The sequence below is a fragment of the Triticum aestivum genome, chromosome 3A, assembly GCF_018294505.1.
Source record: "Triticum aestivum cultivar Chinese Spring chromosome 3A, IWGSC CS RefSeq v2.1, whole genome shotgun sequence".
NCBI lineage: Eukaryota > Viridiplantae > Streptophyta > Magnoliopsida > Poales > Poaceae > Triticum > Triticum aestivum.
Window position 1 is genome coordinate 348,097,162 of NC_057800.1, and position 12,825 is coordinate 348,109,986.

Sequence of the window (12,825 nt, forward strand, 5' to 3'; positions counted from 1 at the left end):
ATTGCTGCCTGAAGCCCTGAAGTGATGAAACAAATGCCATTTTATCTCGATCTGCACCTTTTGTTTCTTTGTCGTGTGTTGCACATGTACTGTACTGAAGTTTGTTATCTCGAGCTGGAGCTGAACTTTGGTTGTTCCAGAATTTGCACTTTGTACTGAAGTTTGTTATCTTGATGTACTGGGCATGTACTGGGCCTTTCAAAAATGGCTCGTGATATACTATTACTAGCAATCCCCATCTCTATGTTCCAGAACTTTGCTCGTAGCCTTGTACTGGGCATGTTTAGTTCTGCTTGTGCTTGTACTGGACAAGTTTTTGTTCCAAAATTTCTTCGTATGGTTTCACTGGACATGTACTAAATTAGTGCTTGTAGTTGTAATCGTAGTCTTCTACTAGATTGTTGTACTGGAACATAAATTCTTACATGTTTGAGAATTTCTTCAAGTAGGTAACCAGGTTGTAGTTGTATTGGACAAGTACTAAATTTGTGTTTCCATGTGGCCAAACCATGTGTTGATTAAAAATTCGCGTCAACTTTGATTATTTTGGTTATTACCGAAACCAAACCGAAAGCAAATGGTTATTACCGAAACCGAACCGTATCTATGTATACAACCGTATAAATCGAAGTATAAAAACCGTATAAACAACCGTATAAACCGAACCGAATTAAAGCGAAAAAATCGAATGCACAGGCTGATCGTACGCGCGGTCCCGAACATGCCGAGGCCGAGCCGGACATTGCCGGACCGGATCTCGGCGTAGTAGGTGCCCCGGGACGCTCGCGGACGCCGTGGTAGCCAGACGATCCCCGGCGGCGCGGCGGCATGGTGGCGTGGTGGTGGCGGGGCGAGGAAGCGACAGAGGGAGCGGGGAGAGCGCGCGTGGCAGTATGAAGGCCGCGTGACGAGCGCCGTAATTTATAGGCACGTCGGAAGCGGTGCGCTAAATCTAGCGCGCGAGCTGCCACCTTTTTCCGCACGGGCAATTGTTTTTCGCGCGCTACTTTCCTGCCATCGCTGAAGCGCGTCAAAAAGCCTCGCGCGCTAAAGTGACAATTTATCGCGCGCACGCGTCTTTTGGCGCCGTGGTTGGAGATGCTCTTATACGATGGCGGCTTGATGCGCTTGTGGTAGTCCACGGTCAGATCAGGCAAAACGGGGTGGTGTCCTTGAAGTGGCCGGGCGGTGGCAAGCGAAGCAGGTCGTACCATAACCGGCAGGGCCCTCCTCCGAGCTAGGAGGAGGAAGGGCCCCAGAGACCGAACTCGCATCGTGAGGTCCGTGCTTCCTCGATGGACCAGATGCACGGCGGTGGCGCCGGCAGGCGGGTGAAGGTGGTGGGGAAGGTAGAGAGGCTCGACGGGCAGTCGCTGACCTACTCCGAGTTCGTCGACCGCTTCATGAAGCCGAACCTCCCCGTCGTCCTCACGGGCCTCACCTCCTCCTGGCCATCCTGCGAGGACTGGACGTTCGCCGGCCCCGACGATCGCCGCCGCCCCAACCTCCCCTTTTTCGCGCAAAACTTCTCCTCCCCTCGCGTTCAGGCACCCACCAGCTAACCTTCTCCTCTTGTGCGAGTCCTCGTTTCACTAGCCAGATGAATCATTTTAGATTTATCATCGTTGTTGATTTCGCAGGTTGCCGACTGTTCCGCCAGGGAGTACACTGACCACAAGCGGCTAGAGATGTCCATGCAGGAATTCGTGGACCATTGGGTTAGGAATTCGAATACTGTTTCAAGCAGCGGTCATTGTGAAGCTTCCTCGCTTTATCTGAAGGATTGGCATTTTGTTAAAGTATGTCCTGATTCCAGAGTATACCCTGTTCTCTACGCTTATTTGCTATTGAATTTATGGTACCCTCGTTAATGACTGATACCTAAAAAAGTCTGTAACATTAAGTTATTATATGAATTTCTTCACTTTTTTTTTGCGGGAATGAATTTCTTCACTTCTTGTTCAAACATCTTATGATAATAGTGTATTATTGCTATGACTACCCAAAATCAATAACATCAAAGCCATGGTGGGATTGATGCTGCAATAGCTGTGCAAAAATATTAGCGGTGTGACAAACTAGAATTTGTGTCGCTATTTGTTTGAGTTGCCAGTGATTAGCAGTCATCTCCAGCATAACTCATTAACACTTGTTCGGATTTAAAATCGCCCTTTTGCTGCCACGTTTTATGTGCTGAACTGCAACACTGTTTTCAATACCAATTGTCTACTGGTTTGGTAGTTGTTTAGATTAGATTGCATTATTGCAATGCCTTTTTTTGGATGGTATGTGCATATGTCTGCTCATAAGATTGAGATCCAGCTCTCTGCTATCTCAAACATTTGAATTCATCCTACCCTTTTCTTTCTTGAAGCTGACATTTCATCTCCTGCTCTATGTGGTTATATTGCATCTTGCCTTGATCTTCCAGGAGTACCCTGATTATGTCGCATACACCACACCACCGTTCTTCGTCGATGATTGGCTCAACATGTATCTTGACAGTCATCCCATGCATAGAGATTCTGACATTGCCAACCACAAAAATGAAGTAAACTGTGCTGACTATCGATTTGTTTACATTGGAGCAAAAGGTAACTTCTATTTTTTAAAATCCTGTTCTATTCCGTGCTTTACGAAATTGGGATTCTGTGCTTCTGTAAGCTATCCTATGTTACAGGTGAATGTATCATCGCTCATAATTATAACTGTGATTTGATGTTTAGGAACTTGGACCCCTCTTCATGCTGATGTTTTTAGGTCATACAGCTGGTCAGCAAATGTGTGTGGGAGAAAACTATGGCTCTTTCTGGCACCATCGCAGAGTCATCTTATATTTGATAGGTAATTTTAACCTGGGCACTCCTTATGCATTATATTCTATGTGGCTAATCCGACATGGAATTAGCATCAGACATGAACAGAACACATAACCTCCATGAGATTTTGAGCTGCCAATAAGAGGAAAACTGATTCACTGCATACTCCTGGACCCTGTTCCTCATTAGCTGATTAACTCGGAAGTTAGAAATACTAGTGACTCAATTTTTTTTCCTGTGTTCTGTGATGCTACATAGTGCAATGATGGCAACTCACTCTTTACTAGGTTGAGTTGTCTCTGATCAGCAATATTATGAATTACAAATTTGTTGGCCCTCTATACAAAGGTAATGGTGTATTATATGCTTGTTTGTTTTTCATGCAACTTATGCTTACTCTTATGGTTTATCATATATTTGTTTTTCGCCAAAAGAAACTTAAATTAAAACAAGGGTAATTTATTTTGCAAATAACATGGGTTTGTTTAGACCTTGTACATTCAATTAATAGTCACAACTTCCGGTCGGAGTTTAACAGCCTCAGCTGGGTCATTCCAGATGGATGTAAAGTTCTAAAGCGTATGACCTTATTTCTGTTTCCAGGATTTCATGGCATCTGTTGTCTAACTTGTTTTAAGAATGAATTGATTTTGGGTATTTGTGTTGGCGTAATTTTTCAGTGCAGTTTCTTGGTAATTGATTTCTGTATGCCAATTGAGGTTACCTTGGCATTTGATGACATTTTGTCAAATCTGGGCTGTCTATTTGTTCTAGTCATAATACTTTGCATTGTTACTCAACCAGTAATTTGTAGGAACCTACGATCATCGGTTTATGACATAAATGAAGATGTTTCTGAAAAGCAGTTTCCTGAATTCAATAAGGTACCCCCCCTCCGACCCCCTGTGCGTCTTGGTAGTAACCACGGTGTGTACTCATGTTATTAAGATTCTTTTGTAGGCTGAATGGATAGAGTGTATTCAAGAGCAGAATGAAATCATTTTTGTGCCCAGTGGGTGGTACCACCAAGTCTATAATCTGGTAAATGTTTCCATCTTCACCGAGTGTTTATGCATTTGTTATTTAATATGTAAGGTTTAATGTTACTAACTTGCTAACTTGCTATGTTATACAAATTGATATATATCCTTATTGGATTACATCTGTATGGCAAATGAGAACAACCAAGCATATGAGTGCGAGAAGTAGAAATCCTGATCATTGGATCAGATCCGGGTTGCTAAGATTTGGACACTAAAAGCAGTTGACACATCCTTGGGTTATTGGGTAGTTATGCTTAATTCTACATTTACTCTCACACCTTTCAGTCATCCAGTGTAAGCAATCTGTCTTGGTATTATGGTACTCCCTCCTTTCTGGTTTATAAGGCTTATCTCAACTTTTTTGTTTTTCCAATTTAGAGGGCTCATCTCCATCTCATTTTTAGTTTCCAATGCGCATTAAATCTTTGCATGCAAGAACTAAAAAGGAACACACCAATGCATGTAATATTCCTACTCATCTAGTGGCCAAGCAGGCATGCACTGTAATTAATCCAAATTAATGCACAAGTTTAATTGGGGTAGTTTTGTAAAGTACGAGATAAATTCCTCCACTCTCAAAATCCCATGGTTGACGAGATTTGAGATTTGAGCCCTATAAACCGGAAGGGAGGGAGTATATATCATCACATTTGGCCAAGAATAGTGGATTGCCCCCGCGTCGTCTCCTGGCGACACGGGAGGCCATCCATCGCGTTGCCACAGCCGTCCTCCCGGTGCCCCTCCTGTCTCGCCGCTGCTTGAGGCCCTGCCGGCGAAGCCGAGCGGGGTTCGAGGACGGCGGTGGCGGGGCGTTCTCCTGGCTCGCCTTCTCTCTCCCAGCATGGGGCCTGTACGGCCATGGCGGCTGGGTTCCTTGGCTGGATTCTATGGGAGACTGCGGAGCTGGTGCAAGGCGTGTTTTGGCGGGCGGTTGGCATGGGTCGGCGGCGGTGGGGCGGCCTTAATTCATGGTGGGATGGCTGGTGGCTGGCGTGCACCGAGGCAGCGATTGATCTGAAGCGGCAATGTTCTTGGGCGACGCAACGCGAGGCAACATGGCCAGGGAGCAATTTTGTCTGACATCCTCCGTCGAGATCTGATGCTCCCGAGACTGCTGGCCCAAAGGCGGCTAGGCTGCGGTGATGGAGGTCCATGGTGTCGATCTTGCGGCTAGCGGCAGCTGCGCTTCGCATGGGCAATGTTGATCTGCCATTCGTGCTCCGGCTTTGACCACATCGACCTCTGGACCTACGGGCCTGGGTCAGCGATGATGTCTTCAGCTGCTAGCGTTGGTCCTTGGCGACTACTATGACCTGCGGCGGCGGACTCGTTGCGGATTGTGATGCCCATCGAAAGGTATTCATGAGGGTTCATCTCTCCAAACCCGGTGGCCGGCCTCGGTAAGGAGATGCAAACTATAGATGACGACTTGAAGCAGAGGGATGGTTGTGCGGCTGCGCCTGGGACCGCTGAAAAGTGGTGGCGACAACACATAAGTGACGTCAATGGAGGTGCTACGCAAGCACCCGGTATCGAGTTCCGGGGCGAATGCCCAGGTCTCCGTGATGGATATACCTGGCAGTGACGATGTTTGATGTCGTTACCTTGTTGAAGGCATTGCTCGGATAAGCTCGGATTGGTTCTTCAGGGTGAAAACCTAGATCTGACCTTTGCTGGTTGGATCCGGTGACGACGGCGCTTCAGCGTTGCTCCCTTCTTGAAGGCGTACCGTTGAAGAATCTCGTCGTCCATGTGGTGTCATGAGATGGTTGGTGCGGATATGGCAATTTCTATAGTTTTCCAATCGCGGATCGGATTGCTTTAGGTTTTCTTTTTTCCTCGCCATGCATAGCTTTCGTCTTATATGACTTTGCTATTTGTCGGGGTGTTTTTTTATGTGCGTGCTTTCATGTTGGCTGTGTGCATCATACCTATGCAGAGGCCGCGTGTGTGCTCATTATGTTTTGTATCCTTTTGATGCTCCATTTTGAGCAAATAAAATCCACCCTTTGTCGAAAAAAAAATCATCACATTTTGATCCACTTGGGAATTTCCGGTTCTGCTATTTTAGACGTGGTTTCTACCAGATACACCCTGCATAGCTGGAACTGATGCAGTTATTCCTTGTTATAACTTTTGATATTCTTAACTTGTACCAAAAGAGCTTCAATCATATGAATCTGTCCCATGTGACATTAAAAATGGTGAAACTAGTGACCGTTGACATCATGAACGACCATATGCTCTTATTAACTAATTTATTGACATCATGTTAGGTGCACGTATCAGAGCATCTCCAACCACGCCCGCAACACCCCCCCCCCCCCAATGCCCTTTTTTATCACCGGCGTGAAAAAACAGCCTAGTCGCGCCCCCAGAAGCCCAGTTTTCGCCGGTTAGGGCCTAATTTGGCGCCGGCTGAACCCGGCGCGAACCCGGCACACCGGGGCGCCGGGGGAAACATTTTTGGTGCAAAAGCCTAGTAGACCGGCCGAGTCAGCGACTAGGCGCATTCGTCGTCCTCATCGCCTCGGTTTCCTGCGGGGAATCAATGCTAAGGCTGCCGCCGGTCAGCCTTGCATTGATTCCTCACGAGCGGTGCAGTGAAGGCGCGCCAACGCGCGTCCCGCCCCCTCCCCCCACGCGTACACATGGCGGTCGCCCGCTCGCCGCCGACCCGCGGCTATAAAAGCCGCCCCTCCATCGCCGGTGGCCTCACACTTCCTCGCCACAGCCCCTCTTCCCCTCTCGCCGCCGACGCCCCTCTCGCCCTCTTAACGCCGACGACCCTCTACCCTCTCTCCCCGCCGGCGACCATGGCCGAGCGCTACCCCGGCGACGGAGCGACGGCCAACGGCTTCGGCCGCCGCCACCTGCACGAGGACGAGGCCCGCCTCCTCTACGAGGCGGACTACCCGGCGCCACCGGACATGTGGGTGCCGGGTTCGTGGAGGTTGAGCGCCGGCGGAGTCCCGGTGCCACGGCCGCTGGAGTTTTAGTTTGTTTTTTTAATTATGTTTTCAGTTTGTACAAATTTCAATGAAACCGGCTGAATTTCCTCCAAATTTGTCTCTTTGGCTGAATTTGGTTATCAAAAAGCGGCGTCTAGGGCGGCCTTGGGTCGGCAACTAGGAACTATAGCCCCCCACGCCGATTTTTTCGCTGGCTCACCCCCAGGCGGCGCTATTTCAAGCGCCTGGGGGCCGAACGAGTGGAGATGCTCTCAGTAACATTGGTGTAGCTTTCTCTGGTGACCTTTAATATATCAATGCAGCGACTCGTATTATTCTTACACCTCCTCTGTTTTACATTCTATTGTTTTCTAATCAACATTTGTGAACTGCAAGCTGCTTATTTCTTTTGCTCCTCCACCATTTACTGCAGGAGGATACTATATCTATCAACCATAATTGGTTCAATGCCTACAACCTTCATTGGGTGGTGAGTAGACGTGTATATGTCAAGTTTATTTCACAGACTAACATAATTCTTGCTAAAGAGTACAAATTCACAGTGGAACTTGCTTCATGAAGACCACAAAGTTGCAAAAGAGTATATTGAAGACATCCGCGATATATGTGATAATTTTGAGGCGCTTTGTCAACGCAACTTGGCGGCAAATACAGGTAAGATTCTAATGTGTGGATTAATCACCTGAACAATCAAATGGCGTGTTTACCTTCTCTGCTAACATGCTGTTGTTTTTCTTTTTTCAGGCATGAACTTCCATGATTTCTTCATTTTTATCACACGGTTTGTTTTGGTCAATGTAATTGAGCTTTACCATGTCCAAGAGCCCGAGGATGCTAAAGTCAATTTGCCAGAAGCCACTCACCATTATGTGTATAACCTTATGCAAATTCGGGAAGTTGCATCTAAAATGATTTCTGCAGATGCTTTCAGTATTGAGAATCTTTGTGTTATCTCGGAAGGAAATCGGAGTGCTATGTCAGATGTTACAAAAATATTAAAAGACGATGGCTTCAGAAGGCTATGGATGACATTGTCCGAGGCGTATGAATGCATTCGCAGGGGGCAAAGAATTTTGTACGAAGTGAGATATTTAAATCAGGAAGGCTGTTTGTCGGTGACCTGTTCGAAATCTGATTGTAATGTTGTTGATCGCATTACATTTTTTATGCGTGAAATTCATGGACCTGAGGATCTGGTGAGGTTAATTGATACTGCTCTACCCGAGAGATAATTGTAAGCGCATAATGCGTGCGTAAACTTCCATGTATTTATAACCACTGTTGGATTTTGGTAAGACTAGCCACAATGAAGAGTAACATACACTAGTAACATACACATATTCCTAGACTATGTTACTATCTTCATAGTGGGTAGTAACATAACTGTGGTAATATACAAAGCTTCTTTTATTATGTTATAGACTCACATTGCATTGGAACATGTGATGTTACCGTAACTAGCTAAGTTACTACAACTTCCTCTTTCCTCATTAACTTATTGCCACATAAGCAAATTTGTTGAGGTGGACTCGATGTTACTGCTGAAATTACTCTCACTGGCTAGTCTAAGCAGAAGGACTATGTGGGGACTTTCATAACCAGCCCATTTTGGATAGACCTTGAGTTTTTTATGGAGACGGCGACAAGCGTGAGTAATTGTGGATATAAATTGTGACAGATGTGGCAATAATAGAAAATAAAAAGTATCTTGAAGTCTAATTCAGTTTAGTTAATGTCAATGCTGCATCTAGCTATTTGCTTCATGCACATAATGACATATGCATAGGGACGCACCTGAGGACGTGACGTGCTCGAAGTTGTTAGTATTTTATCGGTCCGCCTCCAGTAATCAACCGTACATGCATCTAGCTGCTTGCCTTCAGTTGATAAGCATGCATCCAGCTAATTGTCATCCGGTGCCCTTATCACCCAGATATTACTTCTGGCGTTAGTTATAGCGGCAGCGACCGCGGTGCTTCAATGTGATAAAGCCATCTTTGCTGGAGTTTCCAGTCAAGGAAGACGACATGGTGATTTGTGAGTACAGTATGGGCGGAGGGCGGCGCAGGAACGGTGCAGGCGCTCGACGACGAACGGTAGCCAGAGCAGTGGATCAGTGGTGGATCAGGTTTTTCTGGATCATGATCTTGTGGTTGCATGCATTGGTTTTCTATACTTCCCATATGGCCGTATTGTTGGCGGTTAGAAGGACCAAGTTTTTTTTTTGAAAAGGGATTTACCCCAGCTTCTGCATCAGAACGATGCATATGACTTATATTATTAAAAACATAATTCAGTAGCAAAGTCGTCAAGTATCGAGGTGCGAAAATAAACAAAAAGCTTGAAAGAGCGAAAACCCAAAGCCACAACCGGATGGCAAACACAATAGGAGCAGTACATGCCTATCCTATTACATGACCGTCATCCAAACCGGTTGAAAATATCCCGCGCTACCATCTCCCATCGGGTAGACGCAGTAACCAAACGCTCCCTGGCCTCCGTCGGAGTGAGTAGCGACCACATACGGATGAACGTCGTGGCCCTGAAGATAACCTGCAAAAAGTGAATGTTTGTTGATCGGTTAAATACTGAATCATTTCTGCAGTTCCATACTGCCCAAAGTAAAGCACAAACGCCAACACGAATGTGTCTTGCAGTATCGGAATCAACTCCGTCAAGCCATGCTCCAAATAACATGTTGATAGAGGTGGGCTGATTAATATTAAACGCAATATGAATCGACCGCCACAGAATCTTAGCCAACGGACAATCGAGAAAGAGGTGTTTGATGTTTTCGTTATGATAGCAAAAGCTACACCTAGAAGAGCCCATCCAGTTGCGTCTTGCCAGGTTATCCTTAGTCAAAATGACTTGTTTATGCACAAACCACATAAACACTTTGATTCGTAAGGGAACCTTTACTTTCCAAACGTGAATCGAAGAAGGGACAACGCTAGAGTTAATGACATCCAGATACATAGATTTAACCGAGAACAGACCGTTCTTAGTAAGTTTCCAATACAGCTGATCTGGTTGCTGGGACAGCCTGACCTCCATCAAACGTCTAACAAGGTGGAGCCAGGCCTCCCAACGATTTCCAACTAGCGTCATCCGAAAACTAATATTGAGGGGAGTGGATTGTAAAACAGTTGCAACGTAGGCTTCTCTACGTTGCACAATGTTGTACAAAGTAGGATATTGAAGTGCAAGGGGAGTCTCCCCAAGCCACGTATCCTCCCAAAACCTCGTAGTGGCACCATTCCCGACAATAAATTTTGACTTGTTAAAAAAAGTTGTTTGACTTTCATCAAACCCTTCCAAAAAGGTGAGTCAGAAGGCCTCACGTTTACCTGGGCCAAGGTTTTAGCATAAAGATACTTATTGCGCAAAATTTGTGCCCAAGTAGCGTCCGTCTCAGACGATAGTTTAAATAGCCATTTGCTAAGGAGACATATGTTTTTGACTTCCAAATTTTCAATACCTAGACCCCCTTGGTCCTTCGGCCTACAGATTATATCCCACTTAGCGAGCCTATACTTTCGTTTGAGCTCATCGTTCTGTCAAAAGAATCGAGATCGGTAAAAATCTAACCTTTTTCTGACTCCCATCGGAACCTGGAAAAAGGATAAGAGAAACATAGGCATACTGGTAAGGACCGAATTAATCAGAATCAATCGTCCTCCGTATGACATGAGCTTCCCTTTCCAATAGCTCAGTTTCTTTTCAAAGCGATCCTCGATGCATTTCCACTCAAAGTTAGTCAGCTTACGATGATGAATGGGTATACCTAAGTACGTAAACGGTAAGGAGCCCAATTCACATCTGAACAATTTTTTATACGTGTCCTGGTCATCCTTTGCTCTTCCGAAGCAAAACAATTCGCTCTTGTGGAAGTTAATTTTGAGGCCAGATAATTGTTCAAATAAGCATAACAGCAGCTTCATGTTTCTTGCTTTCGCCAAGTCGTGCTCCATAAAGATGATAGTATCATCAGCATACTGAAGAATGGAAATCCCTCCGTCAACTAGATGTGGGACCAGGCCGCCTACCTGCCCTGCATCCTTTGCCCGACCTATTAAAATAGTCAGCATATCCGCCACTATGTTAAACAGGATCGGTGACATCGGGTCTCCTTGCCTTAGCCCCTTGTGTGTTTGGAAATAGTGACCTATGTCGTCATTCACTTTAATCCATACACTCCCTTTTTGCGTAAAGGAGTCAATCTGGTTTCTCCAGGCCGGATCAAAACCTTTCATACGCAAAGCTTGTTGAAGGAAAGGCCATTTAACTTTATCATATGCTTTTTCAAAATCCACTTTAAAAACTACGCCATTAAATTTTTTTGAGTGGATTTCATGGAGCGTTTCATGCAAGACAACAACCCTTTCAAGGATATTTCTATCAAGCATGAAAGCAGACTGGGACAGATGAACCACAGAATGCGCAATCTGCGTAAGTCTGTTCGTCCCGACCTTGGTGAAGATTTTGAAACTCACATTAAGCAGACATATGGGTCTGAACTGCTCAATGCTAACAGCGTCTGTCTTCTTAGGAAGAAGAGTTATCGTTCCAAAATTCAGCTTAAACAACTGAAGCTGTCCCTCAAAAAACTCGTGGAACATGGGCATCAAATCTCCCTTAATAAAATGCCAGCACTTTTTGTAGAACTCCGCCGGGAACCCATCCGGACCTGGAGCCTTATTATTCTCCATTTGTGCAATAGCTTTAAACACCTCTTTCTCAGAGAAAGGAGCAGTCAGGAGCTCATTCTCGGCAGTCTCAAGTTGAGGAACATCCTCAACCCTAGACTCATCTAAGGACACAAAATTCTCTTCCGGGGGACCAAACAAATGCTTATAATAATTGGTAATATAGACTTTCAGATTGTCTTGACCAACTATCGTCCCTTCGTCTTGTTCTAGCTGGAAAATTCTCTTTTTACGATGCTTCCCATTAGCAATCATATGAAAGAATTGAGTATTGTCCTCGCAACGCCCACTTCAATTCCTCCTCTCGAAGAAGCTGTTTAAGTCGCATCTCCGCCTCTATCTTTGTTTCCAACTCACTGGAATCCAAGATAGATGTTTCAGCTTTAACTTCAAGGTTTTGAATAAGTAGAAGAAGTCTCTTCTTCTCCGCCTTATATATACCATGCGTGTGCTTAGCCCATCCTCGAAGGAACCTTCGGAGATGACGAATCTTGCATTGCCATCGCTCGATAGGTGTCCTTCCTCCTGAGTCTTTAGCCCACTCCCGAGCTAACAACTCGAGGAACCCTTCTCTTTCAAACCAGGCAAGTTCAAAAGAGAAAATGTTCTTGTTGCCCACAAAAGTTTGATCTCCTGAATCGACTAGTAATGTTGTATGATCAGAGACACCTCTTGTCAATGCCTGCACGGTTACCAAAGGAAACTTCTGTTCCCATTCGACACTGGCTAGGGCACGGTCAAGTTTCTCAAACATCGGGACCGGTAACGAATTAGCCCAAGTGAATTTCCTACCCGAAAGCTCTATCTCTCTGAGATCCAAGCTTTCGATAATAGTGTTGAACATAAACGACCAGCGACCGTCAAAATTGTCATTATTCTTTTCCTCCTTCCTACGGATAATGTTGAAATCCCCCCCACTAAGAGGGGGAGCTGTTCGTTACCACAAATACGAACCAAAACCGCCAAAAAGTCTGGCTTGAGCTCTGGTTGCGCAGCTCCGTACACTGCCACCAAAGCCCAATCAAACCCATCTGCCTTAGTTCTAACTCGAAACTTGACAGCAAAATCCCCCCAAACTACACTCCGAACTTCCAACGTTTCGCACTTAACCCCAAGTAAAACCCCACCGGATCTTCCTCAAGGGGGGAGGCAATGCCAGTCAAAATCTACCCCCCGGACAAAGTGGCAAGAAATTGTGAAGTGAAATTGCTTCTTCCGGTCTCAGACAATGCAATAAAATCCAAATGATGTTCAAGAGAAGCCTCCGCTAGAAATCTTCTTT

The 12,825-nt window shown here is 45.5% G+C and overlaps 1 protein-coding gene across 1 annotated transcript; it reads left to right on the forward strand.

Moving 5' to 3' along the window:
• The first annotated feature begins 1,124 nt into the window (after positions 1-1,124).
• LOC123061276 (2-oxoglutarate and iron-dependent oxygenase JMJD4) lies at positions 1,125-8,247 on the forward strand. The gene is made up of 9 exons (XM_044484299.1): positions 1,125-1,547; positions 1,641-1,799; positions 2,432-2,594; positions 2,727-2,844; positions 3,634-3,703; positions 3,780-3,860; positions 7,247-7,303; positions 7,377-7,488; positions 7,579-8,247. The coding sequence occupies exons 1-9, from the start codon at positions 1,296-1,298 to the stop codon at positions 8,064-8,066; spliced, it is 1,500 nt and encodes a 499-aa protein (XP_044340234.1). The 5' UTR covers positions 1,125-1,295; the 3' UTR covers positions 8,067-8,247.
• The last annotated feature ends 4,578 nt before the right edge of the window (positions 8,248-12,825 follow it).